The following is a 26,603-nucleotide window of genomic DNA, read 5'->3' on the forward strand; positions in this document are numbered from 1 at the left end:
TTGTTCTGACAGCTGAGATTTATTAGAGCGACATGCATGGCAAGGGAGCACCACCCTCGCTGGGGAGGGGATGCAGGGGAAGGGCCCATGGGCACCCTCCTGCTCGCCGCCGCTTCGTTCTCCAGCCCTGCTGCTCCGCGAGGGACTAATGTCGTCCCCAGAGCGGCATGTGAGGTAAAACCATTCTCTGCCACATAATAAATAGTTATAAAAAAGCTCCCCGGGGTCAGACTGCCCAGGGCAGCAGCAAGCTGTGTCCAGATGTCTTGAATCCAAGATGAGTGAGGGTTTCCAGGGGCCTGACCGACCTCCTGGGAGCAGTACACAGACCAGGGGGACCAGGCTGGAAAGCGGCCACTGCCAGCCTCCATGGTTCCCCAGACCAGCCCCCGGCCTTGCAGCTAGGCCTCAGGTCAGCGGTCAGAGGTGGGGGGCCAGGCTTTCTCGACGTCGGCGTGCATGGCCTGTGGAAGCCACTGGCAGTACTCAGCCAGCAGGTCTGCAGGGGGCAGGAGGGACGACAGTCAGAGTGGCTCTGGACCCGGCTGTCCGCTACAGGGCCGATCCTCCCACCAACCCTCCAATGCCTCAGTGGGTCCCATCCCGTCCACTCGCAACCCCTTGGCCACACTCACATTTGGGGTTTTCCTTCCAAGTAGCGAGCAAGGCCTCTCGGCAGTTGGCTTGCTCAGCAACAAGGGCTCTCAGGAGACTCTCTGTCCTGGGCTGCAGCCTGTGGGTGGGGACGCAGGTTGTAGGGCATCACTGTGTCCAGAAGCTGTGGGAAGGGGCAGGTACCGCTGCCAGGGCCAGCCTCACCTAGGACGGTGAATGGTCTGCCTCTGTCATGCTGGGGGTGTTGGCCAAAGAGAAGGATCTAGACTCTATCACCCCTCCAACCTCATCTCCTCTTCACACTTGAATCTTTGCTGCCTCTGATCTGCCACCCTGGCTTTCTTTATGGTCCTTGAGTACTCCCACCCAGGCTGCTACTGTACATGCTGCTCATCCCACCTAGAACCTTCCTCCGCGTTTCTGCTCACAGCCTTACCCCCTCCCCATCTGCTTGGTCAGACTCCCCTGACCAAACTTACTCCACTGGATGTCCTGCTCTGTCCCTTTGTAGCTCAGGCCCCACATGCCATCTGTCCTAGTTACACTCTCTCTGGTGTTAAGCTTCCACAGGGACGGGGCTGTGCTTGCGTCCTAGCACGGGGACATGCCTGGCACAGAGCGGGTGCTCCAGACTGCCTGCTGGGTGAATGACTTGATTGGCAGGGGGCACCTGGCCCCATGCCCCCACCCCGAGTCCCAGGGAACGCTGGTGCATGTGCACGCCTGCCTGCCTCCTCTGGTCAAGCCCCCTGCACTATCTAGGATGCTGCCTTAGGAAGGGGGAAGTGTCTTCTTGGAGCTGGGCCATGGGTAGAAAGAAAGCAAAAGGGAGGGGCAGGGATAGGGAGAAGGTTATTGGGATGGGGGGGGTCTGTGCTGAGCCGGCAGGCGGCCCCCAGGGCTTCTGGCACAGGATGCCTCCTGCTGAAGCCTGGAGCTCAAAATGGGCTGACCAGGATCTCCCCAAAACCTCAGAATGTGACCTTATTTGGAAAGAGGATCTTTGCAGATGTGATTACTCAGAAGCTCATACTGGATTGAGGTGAGCCCCACGTCCAGTGACTGGTGTCCTTATAAGAAGAGAAAACCCAGAGACAGGGAAACACAGCCTCCTGAACACAGAGGCAGACATTGGAAGGACGTGGTCACAAGCCAAGGAATGCCCGGATGCACCAGGAGCCGGAAGAGGCAGGAAGGATCCTCCCCTAGAGCATGCAGAGGGAGCACAGCCCTGCTGACACCCTGACTTCCAACTTCTGGCCTCCAGGGCTGTGAGAAATAAATTTCTGGTGTTCTAAGCCGCTCGGTGGTGGTAATTTGTTATGGCCGCCCTGGGGCACTCATACGGCCCCCTTCCCCACCATCTGCCACCCTTGCTCCTGGGGAAGCCTCTACCTGGCCCACGTCTTCAGCATTGTGCTAGGGCTGGACAGCAAACAGCCCCGGTAGGAGGCCAGCTTGTGGAAGACCTGAGGAGAGACAACAGGACGGGGTGAGGGATCCTGGCTCACCTTCTGCCCACAGTACCAGGCAAGGGGCCGAGGGAGCTGCTGGGCTGCCTACCTGCCCTTCCAGCAGAACCCGGGCGAAGTGCTTGTAACAGTCAATGCCCTCTGGAAAATCCACCTGCACTGCAGGGAGCGGCCAGCCGACACGATCTGGAGGGCAAGAGCCCATGAGCGAGGGTCTGGGCTGGGTCCCCACAGGTCCCTAGTCCTGACCCTGAGCCCCGGGTCCCACCCAGCAAAGAGGCAGAAGGCCTGAGGTGACACGGCCTGTGACCTGCATTTTCAGGGCCCCTGGCGTGCGACCATGTGTCTGCTGGCGCCCAGGGCTGGCAGGAAGTCACCCCGACTCACAGAACACGCTGGCCCGGTGACAGATTACCCGCCCCTTCTCCGGGCAGTAGGCGGGCGGCGGCTCCTCCAAGGGCTTGTCGAACTGGCAGTAAGAAGGCAGCAGGACCGGGATCCACTGGACCTCCACGGCCGAAACGCCTGGGAACCAGGAAGGGAAGGGCCGGGGGTTGCCGTGGACATCGCTGCACGGGAGGGGTGCCCAGGTTCTCCCCCAACAGGGTCCCGGTGACACAGCTCACGGAGCCGCAATGGGTCAGGTGAGGGGCCGGCCACCAGCTTGGCTACCTTTCATGTACATCTTGGTGGTCTCTACAATTTCCTGGTAGACCACAAACTCAGGGAGCTCTTTGAAAAGGACGGAACTGGGGTGGATGAAGACGGGGTCATCAAGGAGAGGGGTCTGCAGAGAGAGGGAGAGTGAGTATGAGTCTAGGAGAGGTGCAAACACCAGTGAGATGAGCCCACGCAAATTCCATTAGGCACTCAGCCCGGAGGCGGGAGAGCGTGTGGTCTGGACGTGGACACGCACGTGGGGCGGATCTGGAAGCCGAGCAGCACTGAGCCCTGCAGCCACCGTGCTGACCCAGGCGGCCAGGGATGACCCTGAACGACGCGGTGCCATGTGAGAGAAGCCACACACAAACTGCTAACGTGAAACATCCAGAACAGACAAATCCATAGAGGCAGAAAGCAGATTCATGGGTTGGGGAGTGAGCAGAAAACGGGGAGCCACTGCTAATGGGCACTGTCGTCTTTTGGGGGAGGATGAAGATGCTCTGAAGCTGACTGCGGGTGTGGCCACACAGCTCTGTGGAGACGGAAAACCACTGAACTGCACACCTTAAAATGGGGAATTGTAGCATATATGATTTCCCTCTCAAATAAGCGGTTCCAAAAACAAAGTTGGGGGCAAAGCTAAGGCCCAAAGGAAGATGTGACCCCACCTCACACCCCACCCTGATCCTTGGTGGGGACTTTCCCAGAGGCTGCAGGGACTCATGTGTGAGGAGGAGGGGGCCCCGAGCAGCCCCTCACCAGGGGGGCTGAGGGCCCAGGCTGGCAGGACTCCAGACAGATGGGGAGGGCGGGGTGGCAGGGAGCCTGGCGCAGCGCCCGGGGCCAACCTTGTAGGCATTCTTCCACTTGTCATCCAGCAGGTCCTCACTCTGGACCCTACGGGCCAGGTGGTCGCCCAGGCCGGCTACCACGATCTGCCGCAGGTAGGTCACCTGGCTTTCAGATGGCGGCTGCATCTTGGGGTCCACGAAGAGCCCGGCCTCAGGGCACACAGTATTGACTGCAGGGAGAGGCAGGTGTGAGGACGGCGGAGCCCGGGGCTGCCTCTGCCCTGACCTTCTGGAAGGCCTCACACCACTCAACGTGCAGCTCCAGACGCGGTTGCCGGCTCGCTTTGGCTCCTCTCCAGGAGGAGGCTGCCAGGGGAGGCAAGGCCCTCAGGAGGGCACAGCTAGCTGCCTGCCCCAAATCCACGTCCTTCTCTCCCTTAGGAAAAAACCCAATTCCTTAGCGGGCAGCAGAGGGAGCTGCTAAGGGAGAACCTGTTGGGCCCGCATGTGACCTCCCCCTTGGCCTGAGCACAGGAGCATGTGTGCCCAGAAGGGACCCGATGAGCGGGTCATCCCCAAGTGTGCCCAGCAAGGCAAGACCGTCTCCTCTGGAGCTTCTGCAGGCACTGCTGAGCCAGGCATGAGATCAGGTGAGGCCTCACCCTTCTGCAGGGGGGCGGCGGCGGAGGGCCTGAAGCTGTGGGGACACCCTGGAAGGGGAGAACGGAGATGGGGCTTTGGGCCCTGCAGCTCAGAGGGGATCGCGGCAGGGAGAAGAACAAGCCGCTCCGGACTTAGAAGGAAGATGTTCCGAGATGTGTTACGTAAACGCCCTGTCTTTTCCGCAAAACCCTTGGCAAAACATATGTTGTTTAACGTAAAGAAAGAGAGAAAAGGAAAGAAAGAGAAAGGAAGCAGGCCCAAGGACAGAACGCAGAAGGCCAGCCGACTTCGATGCCCGCCGGAGGCCCTGCCGCCCACACCGAGCTTCCCTGAGGTCTGGTCTCCACCGGCTCGGAAAACGGGGGACCGCACTGTCATCTGCCCCCTGACTCCCAAAAGGGGGCCTCCACTTGGTGCAAGGGGGGAACCCCGGATGAGACTATGGGGGGCCCAGGGGCTCCTGGGAAGATGCGGTGAGCAGCAGGTCCAGGCCCGCCCTGGGGACACAGGGTGACGAAGAGGGATGTTAGTAAGGAAAAGAGACCGAGGAACAGCTCAGGGGAGAGAGGGTGCACCTCACCACTCCCTTGGCACGCATGTCCAAGAAGTGGTCAGGACCAATTTTGGGGTTACAAATAAGTCCCAGTAAGTAGATGAATTTGTAAATGTGGAAGCCGTGGATAATGGGGATTAGTGGTATGTCATTAATGCTGCTCAAAACAACTTTAATCATTAAAATAGTCAGGTTCTCTGGCAGGCGTTGCCCGAGATGGGGGGACCCGGGGAGTCCCCACAGGCTGGCGTGGGGGACAGTACCTGCAGTGGTCAGCTGGCCCCGCAGGCGCCGGATCTCCAGCATGGCCTTGTACCGAAGCCCGTTGGCCTCGCAGAACTGGGGTGAGCAGCCAGAGTACTCACAGGCTCCCACAGCACCTGTGGAGGAGGGGTGCACTCGCCTGCTGCCCCACCCCAGCCCTGCCTGACCTCCGCCACCCCTCCACGCCGCAGGGGGCACGCACCCAGCAGCACCATGATGTCTCCGAGTTTGAGAGAGGCGCCTTGCCCCGCCCAGATCCTCTTCATCTGGGCCACCCGGGCCCGCTTGTCCTTCAGCTTGGTGAGCTCCTCGTTGCTGGCCGCAGGTCTGCAAACACACAGACACACACACACACAGACACACACACGCACACACACCACCCGGGCTACTGGCCTGGCCGCCCTCGGGGCAGAGAAAATGTCTGGGGGAGCCACTGACTAACACGGTTAAGGTCTTGGGCTCAAAATGCACTACCTGCAGCCCAGGAGATTAAAAATATGTGTGTCTCCTAAGCCAACCATTCCACGTCTAGAGACTGATTAACAAAGAAAGAATCCAACAACCGAATAATCATCACACGTGGCTGCACCGCTTTTGTGACAACAAAAAACCCTGAATGCCGCCGTTACGGCCCCCGACGGCGGCCTGGGTAAGTGAATCACGGTTCCCCAACCCGTAAAGGGCTGGCACCGGGGTTAAGGTATGCGTCAGGCATGGTTTGGAGCCCTTGGCTTGTGTTCACTACTGTAACCCTGACAACAACTCCACTATGATTAACGTCTCACCCCCATTTTCCAGATGGGAAAGATGAGGCGCACAGAGGTGAAGTCGCCGCCCTGAAGCCACAGAGCCTGGCGTGGCAGAGGGAGACCTGAACCCAGGTGCTATGGGCCAGAGCCTGGGCTCCAGAAATGAAGACAGAGCTCTGCAGGGATCACGTCGCTGCTGGGCTCAGGGAGGATGAGCACTAGCACGAGGCCACCCAATGTGCCAGTTACGCCCCCCGGAGGCCGGGCTCCCGGTCAGTGGGTGCCTGGGTTGCCTGCACCTCCGGCTGCCCAGTGCGGGGCAGCCCCCGCCGGCCTGAGCGGGGCCCCCAGTGCTCACCTGTCCAGCTCCTCGAACAGCTCGCGGACCGTCATGGCAGCCACAATTGTGATGGTGTAGGGCAGGCAGCCGTGTTGCCTGCTCAGTGCCAGCATCTTGGCGTAGCGGGGCGCCACGGGGAACGTGGCCATGGTCCTGCCCAGCGCAGTGATGGGGCAGCTCAGCCGGGACCTCTGCGGCTGCTTCATGCTGGAGGATAGAGGTGTGTGGTGAGGGGAGGGGTGTCGCAGCTAAGCGGCCCTGGTGTTCAGGGCAGCTCAGGAGGGAGAGGGCCGAGAACGGGCTGGGAGCCGGGCTCTTGGCTCCCCCTGCCCCCCCACCTACCTCTTTGTTTTCTGGGGTGCCTCCAGGGCACCCAGTGCGACCAACAGCTCCTCGGCGGCAATGAGGGCCTCCACGGAGGGAGGGGTTGGAAAGGGGAAGTTGATGACCTGGGCAGGGGGAGACGGGGCGGGGCAGCATGAACACAGAGAAGGAAGCAGTGACCGCAAGGGGCGGCGCGGCAGGCCTGGCAGGAGGACGGTGCTCCTGCACCTGTCCTGAGACCACTCACAGCCCCAGGCACTCTCCACGTCTGTGAGCCAGGGGAACCCCAAATGTCCCCTTCCTTCCTTTATACACACGATCCGCGTACTCAAAAGCACACACTGAGCACCTAATGTGGGCCACGGCTATTCTTGGCCACAGAGACCAAGAAAGCACACAACAAGGGCTATGCCTCAGCCGGAAGGGAGTGAGCACAGAGACAAACAGGGGCAAACATGCCCGCACGAGGACATGGTGAGGGGCAGAGGGACCGGGCTCAGGGACGGTGGCACCTGAGAAACTCATCTAGTAAATCCGCATACACCCGTGTTCACAGCCGCTCTGTCCCTAACGGCCGGAGGTGCAGGCAACCCAGGCACCCACTGACAGATGAACGGCTGCACAGAAGGTGGCCCGGCCCGGGCCCATGATGGGGCCTGACTCGGCCGGAAAGGACTGAAGTACCGACACATGCCGCATTGGGGGTGACCCCTGAAGACGTTTACAGGAATGATTCCGTTTATATGAAATGTCCAAAACAGACGGAGCCATAGAGACTTTGGGGCTGGGGAGGAAGGAACAGGAATGACAAGTAATGGGCCCAGGGTCTCGTCTCGCTCTGCCTGCACCACCCCCCCGGGGAGCAGCAGAGAAGCGGGGACCCCTGGATGGGGCAATGTGAGGATGCTGCTTCGTCAGGCAGAGGATTGTGTCAACAGAACATTCTGTGCGCCCCAGGACGACGACAGCCCTCTGTGCTGTGGGCAGGCCCTCTGGGTGCTGGAGGGGTGTGGCCCTGGGGAAGCAGGGTCTCCAGGAGACCCTGGAGGCATGTGGTGACGCAGTGTCCCGCGGGAGAGCACCAGGCGGCTGGGCAGGCACCGCTGGGCTCAGCTCCGGGGTTCCCTGCGTCTTGGGAGGCGGCCTGTGCCGGGGCGTGGGTGGGGGGCATGTAGACACAGTACATACACTGGGAGCTCAGTGGGGTGCGGGCAGGGCTGGGGCTGCTGCTGACCTTTTCAATGTTGAGTGCTTTCATCTGAAGGATCAAGTCTTCAACAGGTCTCCGGGTGATTTCAGGAGGAGGAAACTGCTCAAAGTCACCAAAAACCGCCGATGAATACAGCCTGGGCCACGAGAGGCACCAACGATAACAGAATTATTGCAGAAATAAATAAGAGGGGAACTCAGCAAGCCACCTGGCACTGGATCTCTACTCGGCCACTGAGGAGGCCGGCACGTATGCTGCCCCTACCTCGTGTTCCTCTCCCGCGGCTGGGGCTCAGCAGCAGGTGCACCCCCAGGGCGGGGAGGGTATTTCAGCCGCCACGTGGGGGATGGAGAGCAGCGCCTCGTGCGCAGTCCCCGGCAAACAGCAACCACTATCAGTTCTCACTGGGTTTTTGTGCACGATTTCTCAATTTTCTTCTTTATCACTTAAAACAACAGCAACAAAACCAGCAATAAAGCTATCGAAAATTAGCAACAGGACACAGAACTGGGAAAAAACACTCGCCAGTGGCACCTCTGATGCGGATCTAATATCCGGATTAGGAAAAGAACCTGTTCAGCTCAACAATAAAACACAAATAACCCTGTTAAAAAAGAAGAGATCTGAAAAAAACATTTCTCCAAAGAACACAGACTAGTGGCCAACAAGCACAGGAAAAGACGCACAGGGTCACCAGCCATCGGGGAGACGCAGACCAGGACCGCAGTGCATCAAAACGGAGAAGTAACAGGTGTCAGTGAGAACGTGCGGCAACCAGGGAAAACCTTCGTGCGCTGGTGGGAGTGGCACACGGTGTAGCCACTGCGGGACACAGGGTGGCAGAGCGGTCACGGGACCCAGCAACCCTTCCCCAGGGACGGACCTGGGGAGATGGGGACACATGCCCAGAGTGGGGACAGGAGGGGGGTGTGGGCCTCTTTCAGGGTGATGCGAACGCTGGGTGCGGGCTGGCGAGGCTGCACACCCCGAGGACACTACACCCCCCAGAACTGCGTGCTTCAAAATGGCGACATTTCTGGTAGGTTAATTTCACCGCCACGAAGCTGTCGCAAAATAAAATGAAAAGAAAACCACTAAAAATAAGTGTCTACTTCGGGGTCAGATTAAAGAAAGGACACAAGCGTCTGAGCACCACCGAGGCCCTGCAGAGCCCCCAAGGACTGTCTCCAGTGGGACAGCACTCACCGCGGACTGGGGAGGGGACCCCCTTTCCTTGTCCCTGGTGGTGGCTGCTGCTGCACAGTGACGCCCCGCCAACCCCCCGCCAATCACTGGACAGGCCCAAGGAAGCCCACCTGTAGCAGTGGCCCGGCTCTGTCCGGCCCGCTCGGCCCGCCCGCTGGTCGGCTGAGGCCTGGGACACCCAGGAGACACGGAAGGATGACACGCCGGTGACACGGTCATAGTGCCGCTTCTTGACCTTCCCACAGTCCACCACGTACTTGATGCCCGGGATGGTGAGGGACGTCTCGGCCACGTTGGTGGCCACAACACAAAGCCGCGTCCCCTCGGGGGGAGGTTGGAAGACCTGGGATTGTGGGGGAGGGGAGGCAGCCAAAAACCACCAGAATCAGGAAAAAATTTGTGCGACACATGCGGGTGGGGGTCAGAGGGGGAGCCAAGAAATTTCTCTTGATCAGAGAGGAGTCAGGCCAGGATGGGTGGGACCCCAGAGGTGGCGAGGGCGACAGGCCCTCTCCCCGCCTCAGGTCACAATACGCCTCCGCACAAATGCCGGGGAGCGCTCCTGCTCTCCAGAGAGATCCCAACACCCTCTTAAAACTGGGGGTGCTGATCTGATGACAAGGACAACCCAGGGCCTTCCCTGCCCTTCTCTCGATGCCCTAAGGAGGTGCCCCCAAGAGGCAGGATGGTGCCCCCAGCCAAGCATCCACCCAGCATCCACCCGAGGCCCCACGCTGTTACCTGAGCTTGCTTCTCTGGGGCGAGCAAAGAGTAGAGTGGGAGCACGTGGAGGGGGAGCGAGGCGTCTGGCTGCTCACCTGCAGGGAAAGCATAGGCCTGCTGCCACTCCCAAACGCCCACGGCAGGCGCCCACCTCAGGCTGCCCAGCGCCGCCTCCCCCCCGACCTGTTCTGCCTGCTGCCAGGGGCCTCTACCTTCCAGACCAGCACAGTGGGTGAGCACAGTCTGGGTCACCGTCTGAGAGGCTCCATGATCCTGATCCAGGTGGGAAATGCCCGCCTCACTATATAGTCTCCTTCTTGGAAGTCTGGCCACGAGCCCTACCGCCTGCTGGACGCCCTCGGGAGACCCCATGCAGCCCCGGACCCATCTCCGAACAGGGGGCCCAGGAACTGGGCAGCCCTCCCAGCCAGCCCTGAGGCCTGCGTTTACCCAGCAAAGCTGAGCACCCCCATTACAATCAACACTACAAATATCTGAGGGTCTACTTTGCCAGGCAGTTAAAGGAGCTCAGCAAACAGTAGGCACAAAGCAGCAGCAAGCCCAGCTCTCTTGAGGCTCGAGACAAAGACGTCTGGGCCTAACAACGGGGCCTGGTATACAGCAGGCGCTCAACAGACACCTGCCGAGTGAATGACCAAAGGAGCGTGAGCAGGGGCTCTGCCCAGGCCACACCTCCGTCTGCTCCGTCATCCCCCAAGTCCAGATCAAGGTCGGAGCCCAGGGCTGCCTCCTCCTCCTCGTCCATCTCTGCCTCCCTGTCCTGGTCGCCTTCGCCTGCTGGCAACACCGAGTAGTTGTCCAAACTGATCTGGGGCAACGTCTACGGCAAACAAAACGTCGGAACCGCAGACTGCAGGAGACGCAGGTCACAGGCCAGAAAGACAAGCACGTTCAAGCACGAGGCCCCATCCCCCCACCCATGAGCCACGAGGCCTCGGGAAGCTCTGGCAACCGTCCTCGCCCTAACACTGGAGAGAACCACAGGACTCATCTCACACGGCCGCAGGCCTGCCGTGAGCACCGGGGCAACACTCGGAAGGCACTTAGGGCGCCGCCTGGTGGGTCCTAAACGCAGCAGGGGGGTTAGTGAGCTCCAAATGAGGACGCTGTTACCCATGGATCCACGACGACAACGTGGGGACACCAGGGGAGAGCACCCCCCTCCCCAGTTCTACAGCCAACACCAGGGACCCCGTGCCCTTGTTCTGTTTGCCCTCCCAGAGATCCTCACAGGCCTTGCTCAGGGCCAGCCTTCCAGAAGCTTCCTCCTGGCCCACCGCACAGGGAAGCTCAAATATTTGAAATCACAGCCCACCCTGCAGCCTCTGGAGCCGAACCATCCAACAGAACTCCCTTCCACGGCTGCCCAATATGGTCACCAGCAGCCCCAGGTGGCTACTGAGCCCCTGAAACATGTCTGATGCGACTGTGGAACTGAATTTTAATCTTATTTCATTTTAATTAAATTTGCCTCTACACAGCTACATGGGGCTGTCAGCTGCCATAGAAACAAGGCAGCTTCAGAGGCCCAAGCTGGCCCTACCACACGAGCCTCTACATACTGCCGCCTGGGCGTTCTTTGCCCTTGTCCTTGACTTCTTAAACTTCCGCATTTCCTCTACTGAATCTTCTTGATCTTCTTTTTCTGCAAGAGGAACAGATTGAGGAGGAAGACACCTTGAGGCCAGACCCAGGCTACAAGGACTGTTCTTCGCCGTCAAGGGTAAGGTCGCTGCACTACTGGCCATTTCTTTCTTTGTTTTTAAAGATTTTAATTATTTATTTGAGAGTGAGACAGAGAAAGAGAGCGCGCACGCACCCATGTGCTCGCTCGGGCAGAGGGAGCTGCAGGGGCAGAGGGAGCAGACCCCCTGCTGAGCTGGGAGCCTGCCGCGGGACTCGATCCCAGGACTCCGGGATCATGACCCGAGCTGTAAGCAGATGCTTCACCGACTGAGCCACCCAGGTGCCCACTGCTGGCCATTCCTCAGGGACTGGTAGGGCAGGCAAAGGTGCCGGCGCTCACACAGGGAGGCTGTGAAGCTGAGGCTGACCACCTGCCGGCTACCAGGGCCAAGCGCTGCTGATTACCTGGCGGCCTGCGTCTGGGGTGTGGGAAGGCTCTCCTCAGCCTGCGGCACAGCGCGTGCACCTCTGCCTGCCCCGTCAGGAACACCAGGATGCCGCCTGTGGAAAGAACGAGACTCCTCTGCTATCCGTGCATTCCCGGAGCAGGCTGCCAAGAGCTGGGCGTGAGGGAGAGCTGGTCACAGCAGCCCTGAGAGACACAGACGAGCAGCGGACAGTGGCCTCCCAGACGGGGGACGTGTGACGGGGAGCTGGACAGAGCTCCTGCATGACCTGGCTGCTTGACTCCTCGGCATAAGCCCAGAAAACCAGGAAAGAGGGACGCAACCCAAAACCCACACGCGGGTGCTCATGGTGGCTCTGTTCACAACAGCCAGGAGGGGGAAGCCACCCAGTGTCCGCGAACTGGTGAATGGCTAGACAGGATGTGGCCCATCCGCACAGCAGAACGCGGTCCCGCCATACACAGGAGTGACGCGCAGACACCCACCACGACACGGATGAACCTCAAAGACAAGATGCTCTGTGACAGAAGCCAGGCACGGAAGCCCCTATCGCCTAAGTCCGTCTGTATATAACGTCCAGGATGGGTAAAGGCAGAGAGGCAGAAAATCGAACGGTGGGGGCCAGGGGAGGGGGTGGAGAGTTTGCATTTAGTGCGGACGGAGCTTCTGCCAGTGGTGACGAAAACGCTCCGCAGAGGGATGGAGGGGACAGCTGCACAGCACACGCACACCTCGGGGACACTGCGCGTCTGCTTCCAGCCCACCCTAATACGGCCAATATGTCTGCTTTCCCGGGGCCTATGAAAGGTATGTGGACGCCACACTGTAACCCATTAAGTGTGTAATAGCATCGTCTCTAAAAACCAACTCCTACTCCTTAACTAAAAATACCTTATTACTAAAAACTGCTAACCATCACCTGAGCTTTCGGTGAGCCATAATCACGGACCAGATTGCTGTAACAAACGTGATAATGAAGAAGTCTGAAATACTGCGAGAATTACCAGGATGTTTGACACAGGAAGTGAGCTAGCGCTGTTGGAAAAACAGGACGGACACACCTGCTTGACTAAAGGTTGCCCACAAACCTTCAGTTTGTGGAAAAAAAACGCAGTGTCTGTGGAAGCCAATAAAGCCAAGCACAGCAAACGGGGCCTGCCTGTGTTGTGAACGCCCGATGCCACTGGATTGCACACTTACGTACAGTTAGGATGTAAAGCTTATGTTATGGATGGCCCACCACCAGGGGAAGGGTGCCCCACGGGAAAAGAGCAGTGACCGGGAGGCCCGGAACCCCGAGCCTGCGCACTCGGGGTTTGAGGGCAGGTCCGGCCTTTCTGGTCCCTAAGGCCTCACCTGCTGGCAGCATTCGGTGGATCTTGCAGACCTTCCGGAAGCACTCGCTGCTGTAGTCTTCTAGCGGGGTCCGCTTGTTGAAGTGCACCGTCACCGGGAACTGCCTGGACTCCACCTGGGACACACCCCAAGGAGGCACCGGGGCTGCACGCTGAGCCTCCGCCGCGGCCTGGTGCCTCCCCCTTCCCTGGCCTGTCCAACCTCGGAGCTTCTAGCTCAGCACGAGCAGTTCCCTAACGCCTCCCAGCACTCACTCCCCAGAGTGGGGCCTCCACCGGCAGAGAGGCCCGCCCCCCCCCTCCCCCCACCAAGCGCTCAGCCTCCTCTGACCGGGCGTCTGACTGTGAATGCCGACAGGCCCCGCTTGCCCCCGCCAGCCCGAGGCTCTGGCCCGGGCACTACCTTGATGACCGGGGGCGGCTGGGGGAAGAGCCGCTGGTTGTGTGTGAAGTCCTCCACCCGCAGCGTGGCCGACATGATGAGCAGCTTCAGCGGCACGTGCCTCTGGGGGATGACAGACTCGGTGACGGAGGGAAGGGTAGCAGCTCACAAGGCTAGATTTCAATAGGGTGGAGTCCCACAGTGGCTGTTCATACGGAGAGCCACAGCCCTGGTGCTGGGCCCAGGGAGCCCATGCTCCCGACAAGGCGCAGGAGTCTCGCCCTTGGCTCTCGGGGGGGTTCCCTGGCTCCCCCCCTTGCCCTACCTTTGCCCGGAGAGACACGATGCGGGACAGAAGGCCGATGAGGATGTCTGTGTACACGCTCCTCTCGTGGGCTTCGTCGATGAGCACCACCCTGTATCTCTGCAGCAGGAAGTCCTGGGGAGAGGCAGCGCGGTGAGGCCTGCCAGCCCAGGCCCCAGCTGCTCCAGGGTCACTCACACCCCACAGCTCCCCCTCAAGGAGCCCGTCACAGCTCGCATGGATCCTGGAGCACCTGGTCCGTGAACTCAGGCAAGCTACTTCGCCTCCCTGTGCCCATTTCTCCCTCTGTAAGATGGGGCAACAGGACCCACCTCACGGGGTCACGGTGAGGTTTCCATGACAGTCACTACAAGGTGCATGGCCTGGGGCCCGGAACCCGGCAAAGGAATTGCTGGAGGAAGGGCAGCTACCATGCATTAAGAGCCAAGCTGCCAAACCCAGACACCTGTCGGGTAGGGAGGGCAGGTAGGAAACAAACGGAGAGGTGGCAGGCGGGACCGAGGGCAATCAGACAGCGTACACCAGACACAAAGCAGCCGTATTCAGCCACACCGGAGCCACATTCACAGCCACCTTCCTGGGTGACCCCTGTGTCCTGGCAGAGACAGGCATCACCTCTGCCCTGCCCAGAGGTCCCAACCCAGGTGGACGTCACACAGCCAGCAAGGAGCAGTATGCATGTGGCCGAGGCACAAAGTCAGTGAACCAAATCACAGTAACAGGAGTTTGCGCGTAAGGAGCACCTTCTAGGTGTTATGCTAAGGTGCTTCCACGCGTCATGAAGTTTCTGCTTCGAGAAAATTATATGAGAAAAGTACAGGCTTGCAGATCAAGAAGCTGAGGCTCAGAGAGGTTAAGTAACTTACCCATGGTCACACAGTGGCACCATGCCGTGTGGTGCTTTGCCGGCGGTCAGCATGCCAACTGCTCACCCTCGCACAGTGACATGCGCGCTCCCCACCCCATGCTCATTGGCCTTGCTTTGTGAGATAAGATGAGCGACCAACCTTCTGGATTTCCTTGAGCAACACGCCATCCGTCATGAACTTGATTCTGGTCTCTTCGGTCACGTTTCCTTCATATCGGATCTGGTAGGAGACGACCCTGAAGAGACAGGCTCCGGCTCAGGGCGAGCAAGGCCCCGACCAGCTGCAGCCTCGTGGCCACACCAAGGTAGACAGCAGAGGCCTGGCCCAGCAGCTCCCCTCAGCAAGGCACGGACGCCACCCGGCCCGCGCCAACGTGATGTGGAGGGGGCTGTCACAGCCCTCTGAAGGATACACCAACCAGACACGGACCTTGGCTGGAGCGCAATTCAATCAACCAACTCTGGAAACCTTTTAGAAGAGCGCGGACATGAGAACGCTCCAGAGTTCCTCCAGTTTTAGTTAGGGTAAGGGTATTACAAGTGCTTTCAAGAGTCCTTATCTCCAAAAATAAAACAGTCTTGGGGCGCCTGGGTGGCTCAGTCGTTAAGCTGCCTTTGGCTCAGGTCATGATCCCAGGGTCCTGGGATCGAGCCCCGCATCGGGCTCCCTGCTCCGCGGGAAGCCTGCTTCTCCCTCTCCCACTCCCCCTGCTTGTGTTCCCTCTCTATTTCTTATTACATATATATATATATATACACACACACATACATATAAAATAAATAAATAAATAAATTAATTAATTAATTAAAAAAACCAAACAGTCTTGACCTTGCAGCCCCACACAGTGGAACCTTGAGGATGAACTCTCCGCAGCCAGCACTGGCTTCTAAACCCCAGGGGGTGAGTGGGGCACAGATGAAACCTTGGCCATGACTTGACAATCATTGAAACTGGGTTGAGGGGGCGCCTGGGTGGCTCAGTTGGTTAAGCGACTGCCTTCGGCTCAGGTCATGATCCTGGAGTCCCGGGATCGAGTCCCGCATCGGGCTCCCTGCTCGGCAGGGAGTCTGCTTCTCCCTCTGACCCTCTTCCCTCTCGTGCTCTCTATCTCTCATTCTCTCTCTCTCTCTCAAAAAATAAAAAAAAAAAGAAAGAAACTGGGTTTAGGGTCCGCAGGGGCTCATTCGCTAGTCTTTCTACTTCTGTCCGTGCTTAAAATGTCCACAATAAGAAGTTAAAAAGGATGAGAAAAAAGGGCAGCTTTGTATGTATTGGTATTTTCAAATATATACCACTGAATGCGACAGGAAGGACACAGAAAAGCGTGGGCAGTAGGAACCATTTCTGTAAAAGTCAGACGGGAAGAAATAGAGATGCACACAGCTGCTTGTCTGTGCCTACAAGTCTAGAAGGATCCACAGGAAATATGCTGGGGGCACCTTGGCACCCCCCCCCGGGCCCCCGGCAACCAGAACAAGCCTCCCCACTCACATGCCAGTCCGGGGTGGGGCCAGGTACACAGCAGGTACTACTCCCTAAACATTCACTAACAAGGCAGATGAAGGGAGCTCTATGTTCTTCTGTGCTTTCTCAATTTTAGACCACACTGGACGAGCTACCCCTTCGAACCCGAATACCGTGGTCTAGGCTGGGGCCCAGGCACATGCATTCTAAACACGGCCCCGAGCCATTCCCAAGCAAGTGCTGTACTTGACGAAGCATGTCCTACAGGCTTACTGTAGCAGAGGGTCTGTACTCAGGAACTTCGCCTAACATAATTCGCCCATGCCCAGCACTCATCACTGCCTGGCTGTGTCTGACCGCCTGCCACTCTGTTCTGCCCCTGAACCCGTCAGGGTTCTCAGCGCACTGCGCATGAAGTGACAACCAGGGCCTGGCTGCCTGGTCCTTGCTCTGTGGCCCCCTCCCCAGGAAGGTCCTGCTGTCCAGAGTGTGGGAAGCCTTCTTGCACAAGGATCTCCATGTACTCAGATGCGGAAGCAACACTCCCACCCAGCACCCTTGGGACGGACAGGGCCCACAAACAAGGCCAGAGGACCACCCTGACCCCTCCTCCGGGAGGCAGAGCCCTCACCTCTGTGACAGATTCATCTCCTTGGCCACTCGCTGGGACATGGCCACAGCAGCCACTCGGCGGGGCTCGGTGATGCCGATGATGCTGTTGTCACTGGGGGAGGAGAGCACAACACATCAGTGGTGCACGGGCCCACTCATCCGTCCATCCCAAAGTCACACGCGGGTCCATGTCAGGATTTGGGGTGTGGAGAGGCCCTCTCCAGGGGTGACGGGACGGGCACCAGACAAGCTGAACAGCAAAAGGGACCAGCCCGCCGGTCAGCACATAGACGCTTCGGTGGTTGCAGCCCAGCAGAAACCAGGCAGCAGCTGCTAGAACAGGGCCCGGGGGGAGCTGGCCCTTAGCCAGGGGAGCACGTGCTCGTCCCGACACAGAACCTGCCAAGAGGACAGGGGCCGGATTCCAGGCCGTGCCGAAAACAGTACAGCAGGCCCACGGCTGCTTTCCTGGGAAAGGTCTGCGTACTGGGTTGGTGGTGGCTGGCGTGTGGGATCTGAATTTCGCGAGGACTCCCAGTCCTGTGCCTGGACTGTTTGTACAAACGATGTGGCTGATGCCGGACCATCTGCTTTCCTTCTGGGCATCTGGGACTCGGGGAGGTACCAGGCAGAGGGTGCCGAGGTGACCCCAAACAAACACCCCGGGTACTCCGTCTCTACTAGGCTTCCCTGGTGACAACTCCTCACACGTGTTGTCACAACTTGCTGCTTCTGTGTGACTCTCCCGGGAGAGGATTCTGGAAGCCTGTGCCTGGATCCCCCAGACTTCACCCCACGTGCCTCTCCCCTCTGCCGGCTAGGTTCTGTGCTCTTTTGCTCTAATAAATCACTCTCATGCGTACAGCTACAGGCTGGGTGCCATGAACCTTCCCAGCAAATCCATGAGGCTGGGTGGTCTTGGGGACCCATGACACACACGGGTCAAAAGTGACAATAGGAGGCGACATTAGCGAATGCACGGCCCCATACGCCAGGGATTGATCTAAGCATCTTACGCAAATTCCCTCATTCCATCTACATAACCTGTGAAGTAGGTGCCATGGCTGTCCTTATCTCAGGGCTGAGGAAACGGAGGCCCAGAGAGGTTAAGCAGCTTGCCCAAGGCCACACAGCACATAAGTGGCAGAGCCAGGACTAGATCCATGGGGGCTCATGTTTGGAATAACTTTTGGGGATCGCACCTCCACTGTCCCGCGAGGGACCCACGGAGGACCCTGTGGCCAGCCCCCACCTGCTATAGCCTGCTTCGTAGAGAAACTGTGGCACCTGCGTGGTCTTCCCGCTGCCGGTCTCCCCGCACACGATGACGATGGGGTGCTCGGCCACCGCCTCCATGATCACTTGTTCTTCAGCGAGAATGGGGAGCTTCAGCCGTTCTTCCTGGTGAAAGAGAGGCAGTCAGTGCTCAGGGAAGGTGGGGGGGCAGGTGGGGAGTCCCCTGCAGAACGGCAGACGGCATCAACAGGACCACGAAGGGGGACGCAGTTTCTGGAAAGGTGCCTGTGGGCACACAGATGCTGTGAGCCTTCCTAGCAAGTCAATGACGCCCTGCCACAGGGGAACAGGTGAGCCCCTGACCGCTGAGGAGTGGGACAGAGGGCCACAGCCCACAGGACACAGAGATATGGGTGGGGGACTTCAGTGTCCGAGCAGACGTTGGTGGGGGCGGCTTGGCCGGTGCAGAGGAGGCCCCTGAGACACAACGGTCTCGGCTGTCGCAGGGAGCGGCGTGGGGTCATTGATATACGATCACTCCGGTAAATAACCTGGCGCTAATTTTATCCAAGTCAAGGATGCGCGACCTGGCAATTCCTCCCCTAGACACGTGTTCCAGGGCACTGACTTTCTTTCTTTAAAATTTATTTGAGAGAGAGAGAGAGCATGTGAGCGAGCGCCTGCGTTAAGGAGGGGGGACAGAGCGAAAGGGACAAGGACACTCCCTGCTGAGTGTGGAGCCTGATTCCATGACCTGAGCCGAAATCAAGAGTCAGACGCTTAACCTACCGAGCCACCCAGGGGCCCCCAGAGCAGTGACTTTCAAACCTTTTCCTACAACCCACACACAGAACACATTTTGTGGTGACTCACTACGTACATGTGCACAGACACGCACATGCATTGGGTTTGAACTGCGCGGGTCTGCTTCCTTATGCACAGGTATTTTCCCTATAAATAAAGTACAGGACTAGGGGCGCCTGGCTGGCTGTCAGGAGAGTATCCGATGCTTGATCTCAGGGTCATGAGTTCGAGCCCACGTGGGGCATACAGTTTACTTTAAAAAAAAAAAAAAAAAAGTCCAGAACGATAGATGTGTTTTCTCTTCCTATGACTTCCTTAATACCATCTTTTCTCTACCTTACTTTATTGTAAAAATACATTATACGATACATGTAACGCACAAAACACTATTAATCGACCGTTTCATGCTTCTGATAAGGTTTCTGGTCAACGGGGCTATTTGCAGTTATGTATCTGGGGAAGTCAAAGTTGAATGTGGGTTTCTGCCTGCGTGGGGAGTGCCCCTAAACCCGTTTTGTTCAAGGTCAACTGTATCATATACTGAAAAAGTTTTAAGAACCACTGCTTACCTTCACTATGTGAAGCATGCTCACATGCTAATTAAAAAAAAAAAATTCTACTCTATTTCTATTCTATTTGCTTCAAAAAAAAAAGTGCTGGTCATCTCATGACCAGTGACAGCCGTGACTCTCAGTTTGCAAACACTGCCCAAGGGAAAATGTTGCACGTATAAGGAACACTTGCGAGAGAAGAATACTTGAACTGTGCTCTATTCACATAGTGGAATACTACACAGCGGGGGGGGGGAACCCCCAAACAAATGAACTTCAGCTACATGCATCAACGTGGATCAATCAATCTCAGAAACATAAAACTAACAAAAAAGCAAAATGCAGGGGAAAAAAATGACATGTCCCTGATAAAACCAGGTAAACCTAATAAATGGCTTGGGAACATGTATGTGGAACAAGCAGAGAGAGGGGACAAAGCCGGGACGGGCAGCAGGGACACTTGATGGTGGAGCCCGGATCCCTGAATGATGGTGTGAGGCAAAATCCCACACCACCACCAGCCATCAGATGGCACTGCGCTCTGATTTCACCTAGAGGGAAATCTAGGGGAGCCTGGGGGGCTCAGTCAGTTAAGCGTCTGACTCTTGGTTTCAGCTCCGGTCATGATCTCAGGGTCCTGGGATTGAGCCCTGCACGTGGGGCTCTGCACTCGGTGGGGAGTCTGCGTGGGATTCTCCCTCTGCTCCTCCCCCCACTTGTGCTCTCTCTAAATAAATAAATAAAATCTAAAGATTCTCTCCCACCCCTGCTTATAAATACTCTCTCAAAAAAAGTCAGTCAGCTTGCCCTAACTACACGTAAGCACATAAATTTACCTAGAACTGAAACCAGTTTCAATAAATAGTACTTATTCTTACGTAGAACACCGCACTGATATCTTCGTTTTGGTTTTTTTTTTCCCCATTAAAAAAAAAAAAAAAAAAAAAGGAGCTGGTCACGTCCCACGGATATCCACAATACAATCTGAGGTCTGAAACAGCCCCTCTTGGACCCAGGAGGCCGCCTGCCTCAGGGACTCAGCTCCGTGGTTCTAAGTGTGGGATAGACCCTCTCCTTGGCTCCTGCTGGGCTCTTAGTGCTTGCCCTAGATGGCTTCCCAGGCCCTCCTGTTCTCCCCCTTCACGGCCCCCAGTCCTTTCCGACGCGGCTCATCCCTGTTCACAACAGTGAGGGGTCCATGTCCGCATCCTCTGGTGGGCTGACAGCGGAGGCTACAGATGGTCGCACTCCCGGGGCCTGGCCCACAGCACACACTTGGGCATGGAGGTGGGGGCCCCCTGTGCCCCGCGTTCTGCAGATGAAGAAAGCCCAGGAATAGGCTAGAAAGTGGTGGAACCAGCTGTCCACTTCAGGTCAACGGACTCCACAGCTGTTGGCTCTTGTCTGGCCGAGTGGCCCCCTGGGCCAGGACCCATGGTCAGGGGCCGAGGGTGATGGTGAGCAGGTGACGACAGAAGCAGCTGACACCCACCTCAACGGCCCTGGCCCTGTGCCGGGTCTGCTGTAGACACATGTGCACATACTCCTGCGTCTCGTCTCCACGACAACCCTACCAGGTAGGAACAGCTGTTCCCATTCCAGGCGAGGCCGCTGGGGTACAGGAGGTGATGTGACCTGCTCGAATCAGGCATGCCCCCCCTTCCACATCCTCAGACCCCCGCTGTGCTAGCCTAAGCGCCGATCACCGACACCAGAGCAGCAAACCTGCATTTCAGGGGTGCGGTCCACAGGAATGAAGACGGCAGGCTTTGCTGGGGCCCTGGCCGGGGTGGAGGCCGCTGCGGGAGGTGCCGAGGTAGTCCCGGCCACACGGGGTTGGCTACTGGGCCCTGGGCTCCCATTCTCTGCACCAGTAGCCACCAGCTCAGCGGCAGGGGCCTCATCGGGTTCAGACTCCACCGAGGACTCCGATTCCTCCTCTTCCTGGTGATAGTGCTTCCGGTGGGCCCCGCTGAGGCTGCTGATCTTCTCCTGCCCCTGGGCTTCGATCCTGTCAGACTTCCTGCTGGGACAGCCAAAAGTCAGGCACAAAAGTCCTACAATGGACCTGACGCAGCTCTGTGTTGCTATCTATCCCACAGAAGTCAGGGTCCAAAGGCCACACCCTTTCCCACCTCAGGGCCTTTGCACTTGCTATTCCTGCTCTCTGCACATACATTCTCCCTCACTTGACCCAAATGTCACCCAACAGGGAGACACTCCCATTTCCCTCCACCCTCTTTCCCTGCTTTATTTTCTGCCTAGGGCCTCTCAGCACTAGATATAGACATATTCATTTGATTATTGTCCATCTCCCCACCATTAGAACGTAAGCTTCTTAAGGGAAGCTTACTTATTATTTTACTCTTGTGCACCCCTCTACCCCCAGGACCTGGAGGAGAACTTGGGACCTAGTTTGCACCCACAGCAGCCATAAATGCACAATGCTTAAGGGAGAAGGTTAAAAGTAAGACAGCAGTGTGTGGGGCGGGTCTAGGGTAGGAGGGGCGCGTGGGCTCCGTCTAAGGCGCGTGGGCTGCCCTACAGGAAGGCCAGCTAGTGCAGCTCAAGACCAGGTGGGAACCTGGATTTTAATGTGGTTGTACTGGGTTGAACAGTGCCTCCCCAGAATTCATGTCCAGAAACTCAGAATATTACCCTTTTGGAAAAAGGGTCTTTGCAGATGTAAGTAAGGTAAAATGAGGGCATCCTGGATCAGGGTGGGCCCTAAACCCAATGCCCGGTGTCCTCACAAGGAGAGAAGAGAGAGACAGACAGAGACAGAAGACCGAGGAAGACATGGAGACGTGCCGGGAGACAAGCCAACCTCAGTGTCAGCTTGGCAAGGACGGGACGCCCAGGACTGCTGGAGACCACCAGAAGCTGGGAGAGAGGCAAGGAAGAAATTCTCCAGCTTCCAGAAGGGCCCAACCCTGACGGCCCGGGTTCTGGCCTTCAACACCACGAGAGAATACATTTCCCTTGTTTTAAGGCACCGGGTTTGCGGAGTTTTGTTACGGCCGCCCCGGGAACCTGGACAAACACGCTGGCGGAAGACCTGAATGCCTTCATGACAGGATGTTAACCCGACAAAACTTACTGATAGGCCAAACCTAACCCCTGACCGCCTTAAAAGCAAATGCTAGCCTCCTCGTGTGTGCCAGAGCTGGAAACCTGTCCTGCAGGACTCTGTGTCACAGGAACCTCCCCGTGGCTGGACCGAGAAACTCTGCAGCCTGTGTGTCACCAGGGTTCTGGCAGTGTCGGGGCCTCCACCCGCTGCCACTGCACATGTCTGCTCGCCCCCAGGGCGCTGGCAGGATGGCCCGGCGCACTCACTCTCTGCTGTGGTACATGCGGTCCCCAATGCCCAGCTTGGACGTGGTGTAGAACAGGCTCAGCTCAGCTTCCGAAACCTGGACTTGGCTCAATTTCTGCAGCATCTCTACTCGCTGGGGAAGGAAACGAGTGTGTCAATCATCTGGCAGGACGACCCTCTCGTCAGAAAGGAAGCGAGACTCTACATCAGGTTTTGGCCTTCCTAACAACTAGTCTTTTTAACCCAAAGGTCATGTTACAAGTGCTGCGTGGCAGTCTCGCCTCCCCGAGAGCCGGGGTGGCTTTCTAGCCCCAGACAGAGTCTGGCGCCGCATGAACCAGCCATCTCTGCATCACTGCGTGTCAGGAGGGATTATCCACCATCCAGATGCCCATCAGAGGGAGACCCAATAAAGGAGGGCCCGTGTGTGTGATGCGGCGCTCCCCAGCTGTCTCACAGGGAGGAGAGGCTCTGGTGTGCCGGCGAGGGGTCCCCACGCTGCCTTCAAGAGCACGTGGGGGCAGGGACAGGTGGCCTCCTTCCCATGGTGAGCGGGTCAGGAGTTTTACTACTCTTGAAATTATGTTTATGTACTTTTATATGTCTATGTATTTTGCAATCAATAAAAGGAAAAACCATGTACAGAACGGTGGAAAAAAAATATAGCATAGGATTTTGAAAGGACACCCTTGCGGCAAAATGAGCCTCCCTGTGCCAAGGGCTCTAGGGCCTGAGTGTCAGGGCTGCAAACAGGGGACCCTGGGTGGTGGCCTCGACAGAAAGGCAAATGGGAATCCCATGAAGTCTCCAGATGGGGCTTCCTCAATCTGTGCTGTAGGCACTCTGGGCCAGAGAGCATTCTGCTGTTCTGTGCACTGTAGGCCGTGTGGCAGTGTCTCATGCCTCCACTGGGTGTCTCCAGACACCACCAGAGATCCTCTGGGGCAAAACTGTCCTGGTTGCGCATCGCTGCCCCAGAGCCAAATACCATTCCCAGGAAATTTGGAAGGGCAAAGGAATGTGTTTAACTTTACCACAGACATGAAGTTTTAAAAATGCAGACTGTGGGAAACTCTACAGACAACCAACCTGATTAACTTCAGCAAATAAATGACAAGGGGGGAAAAACAAAAGAGGTGGGGTAGGGGAGCATTTATGAAACAACTGGAAACTTGACCTTTACTGGATATTTGATATTTTTAAAAAATTTAGGTGTACTAAATGGTCCTTATTTTAGAGATACAATTGTAAATATATATGGATAAAATATTATGCATACGGGGTTGAACAGTGCCCCCCCAAGATACGCCATGTCCCAGAATGTGATCTTCCTTGGAAAAAGGGTCTCTTCAGATGTAATTAAGTCAAAGATCTCGAGGTGAGATCCTGCATTATTCAGGTGGGTCCTAAATCCCAAGACAAGTGTCCTTATAAAACACACAGAGAGGGGACAGCCATGTGAAGACAGGGGCCAAGACTGGAGGGACATGGCCAGAGGCCAAGAATGCCTGGGGCCACCCCAAGCTGGATGGTAGGAAGGCTGCTCCCCGAGAGCCTTCACAGGGAGCAGGGCCCTGCCCGACACCTTGATTTCAGACCCTTGGCCTCCAGAACTACAACAGAATACATCCCTGTTGTTGTGAGCCACCCAGTTTGTGGTCCTCTCTTTCAGCAAGCCTGGGACCCAAATACAGATTTATGCTACCCGGGCTTTGACCCAGGAGGTGGGAAAGTGGCCAGCTGTGGAGACGACCGGGGGACCGTGGGTTGACAGCTGCTGACACTGGTGACAGGTACAAGTGAGCTCAGTGCGTTAGGTTCTCCATTTCTGTAGATGCTGGAATTTCTCATTATAAAATGTCTTCCTTAAAAAAGTATGAAGGGAGAAAGGTTAAAATTCTCCAGAATAAAGTTAAAAAATAAGGGACACAAGAGGATTAGGACAAATAAAGAAGAGATGAGCATGCTGATGGGCTGACTCTCCAGTTAACGAACATCTGGCCTCAGCAAACCTGGGTTCATCCAGACTGACAGAGCGCCTGGAGGGTCTGAAGGCTCTGGAGCTGAGTCAGGTATGGGGGGTGCTAGCCACAAGAAGCCATTCGAATTAAAAATAAATCACATAAAAAATTCAATTCCTCAACCATGCTAGCCACACGTGACTCGTAACTACTATATGGGATTATGCAGACCCAAAGCATGCCCCTCATTCCGGAAAGTTCGGCCAGTCATGCGGCAGAGATCAAGTTGGGGGACACATACCCCGTCTCTCCCCAATGTGGGGAGCTGTGTGCACACCCTATCAGAACAGGCCTACCTGGCTCTTTTTCTCCTTCTGTTCTAAGATTTTCTGCAGCATTTTCCGCTCTTTCCTGGTCAGAGGCTTCTTCTCCTTCTTTGACAGGGGAGGGGCTTTAGGCTTCTTTTTCTTCTTTCCCGGCAAAACGAGTGCATTACTTGCATCTACTCCTTTCAACGTGTCTTTATCTGAAAAGACACACTTGCCTGAACCCCCAGCCCAGGGACCAGAGTCCACATTAATGCCATGTTCTCTGGGGTGGCTCCGTGCCACCTCTCATGGGCACCCCTGCCCCATGTGTGAGACCCCCTGAATGCCCACACAGGAATGGGGGTGCAGGCCCGTCACTGTTCTCTCAACTTGTCTGCCCAGCACCCGCCACGGGTCAGACTCCTCGGTGAGCCAGGGCACCTCCATCCTAGTGGTCAGGGGAGAGGGGGCGGGGCGCCAGTAGGGAGGGTACATGCTGCAACAGCGCTCCCCTCAGAATGTGGTCCCGCTTTCGGCGGACGCCTGAGGTCAAAACAGTGCTTCCTGTGGGCAGCATCTGACTCCACTAGCCTCTGGCTTTGTCCGTCCTCGTGTCACGAAGTTAGGAGAGGCTGGCTGTCTCCTCCCACAAGCATCTAAGCTCAGCAGGGCAGAGATTAAAAACAAAACAAAGCAAACCCCTGTTCCGTCTCCTACAACAAACCCTGGCACACAGTGGGCGCTCCTACTAACGAGGGGGAGTCCGAGCAGAAGTGTCAAGCAGCCTGGAGCTGAGCAGAAATGTCTGGGCTAAAAAACATATTCAGGGGTCGCTGGCAAGAAGATTATAATAGAAGCCAGAGATGTAGATGGGGTTACTTTACTGTCTTGCCCACAATCCCCGTGCTACTAAACTAGGGCTGGGGGCGGCCGGCTGGCTCAGTCGGAAGAGCGGGGGACTCTTGATCTCAGAGTTCGAGCCCCACGTTGGGCGTGGAGAGAACTTAAATAAAACTTAAAAAAACTAGTGCCGGACTCCACAGGCGAGAAAGCCTTGGGATTGCCCCAAAATCACCGCTAAAACTAGACCGTCACGGTGTCCTGCTCTTTGGATCATCTGAGGAGAGGAGGTGCCTCCTGGTCCCCCCGCCCCAGAGTCGCGGAGGCAGGGCGCAGGCCAGCCCGGGCCCAGTGTCCGGCCCGGACGCCTTACCCTCTAGTTCCAGCCGCACGGGGGGCGGCTCCGGGGGGCCCTTCGAGGCGCCGGGGGTCGCCTGCAGGCGCCCCTTGACGTTGTAGCGCCGGCGCAGCTTCCCCATGACGCCCAGTACTGCCCCGGTTCCGGCGGGGCCGAGTCGGCAGCGCACCCCGAAGCCCAGCCCACGTGGGCTCTCAGACCCCGGGCTCAGGCCTCGAAACTTCCGGGATGCGTTCTCGCGAGAGCTGCGAATAACCGGGGCCTGGAGAGCGGGCTTGGGGGCGGGGCCAATTTAGAGGCGGGAGCGAAGCCGGAGGTCGCCGGGGAGGCCTGAGTTTCAGCTCTGAGCGGTTCGCACGTGGTGTGGCTGAGTCTCAAAATCTGATTCATCTGCTAATACTAATTTAGTTACTTGGGAGTGGGACTGTTTTGTCACCTTTTGAAATGTAACCCCGCCCCCATTGCGAACTTCTTCCCTCTTGTCTTTTGTTCATTTGCACTTTTTGATATTCCTATAAGAGACGTAATTAGT

At 57.2% G+C, this 26,603-nt stretch overlaps 1 protein-coding gene across 2 annotated transcripts; it reads right to left on the reverse strand.

The window, feature by feature from the left end:
• DHX37 (DEAH-box helicase 37) lies at positions 1–26,291 on the reverse strand. Of its 2 annotated transcripts, none has more exons than XM_025889708.2 (27): positions 26,087–26,291; positions 24,922–25,091; positions 22,625–22,737; positions 21,011–21,308; positions 17,947–18,095; positions 16,714–16,806; positions 14,757–14,853; positions 13,750–13,863; positions 13,446–13,547; positions 13,044–13,158; positions 11,686–11,781; positions 11,157–11,239; positions 10,267–10,414; positions 9,592–9,668; positions 8,961–9,193; positions 7,669–7,780; positions 6,453–6,559; positions 6,129–6,317; positions 5,224–5,348; positions 5,021–5,137; positions 3,599–3,771; positions 2,760–2,874; positions 2,475–2,612; positions 2,179–2,273; positions 2,011–2,084; positions 636–733; positions 1–499 (listed from the first exon to the last, which is right to left on the reverse strand). In XM_025889708.2, the coding sequence occupies exons 1-27, from the start codon at positions 26,190–26,192 to the stop codon at positions 414–416; spliced, it is 3,423 nt and encodes a 1,140-aa protein (XP_025745493.1). In that variant the 5' UTR covers positions 26,193–26,291; the 3' UTR covers positions 1–413. The 2 variants fall into 2 exon arrangements, with proteins under 2 accessions (XP_025745493.1, XP_025745492.1); XM_025889707.2 differs by having other exon boundaries at positions 21,011–21,311.
• Between the last annotated feature and the right edge of the window lie 312 nt (positions 26,292–26,603).

Source organism: Callorhinus ursinus, unplaced genomic scaffold, assembly GCF_003265705.2.
Source record: "Callorhinus ursinus isolate GAN/ISIS: 27379988/994484 unplaced genomic scaffold, GSC_fseal_2.0 scaffold41, whole genome shotgun sequence".
In the NCBI taxonomy this organism is placed as follows: domain Eukaryota; kingdom Metazoa; phylum Chordata; class Mammalia; order Carnivora; family Otariidae; genus Callorhinus; species Callorhinus ursinus.

Coding starts and splice junctions, on each gene's coding strand:
- DHX37 (XM_025889707.2), bottom strand. CDS start 26,192: ATGGGGAAGCTGCGCCGGCGCTACAACGTCAAGGGGCGCCTGCAGGCG. Junction 10,415..11,156: donor CAAAGAACGCCCAGGCGGCA/GTATGTAGAGGC, acceptor TGTTTGCCGTAG/ACGTTGCCCCAGATCAGTTT. Junction 5,349..6,128: donor CTGTTCGAGGAGCTGGACAG/GTGAGCACTGGG, acceptor GTGTGTTTGCAG/ACCTGCGGCCAGCAACGAGG.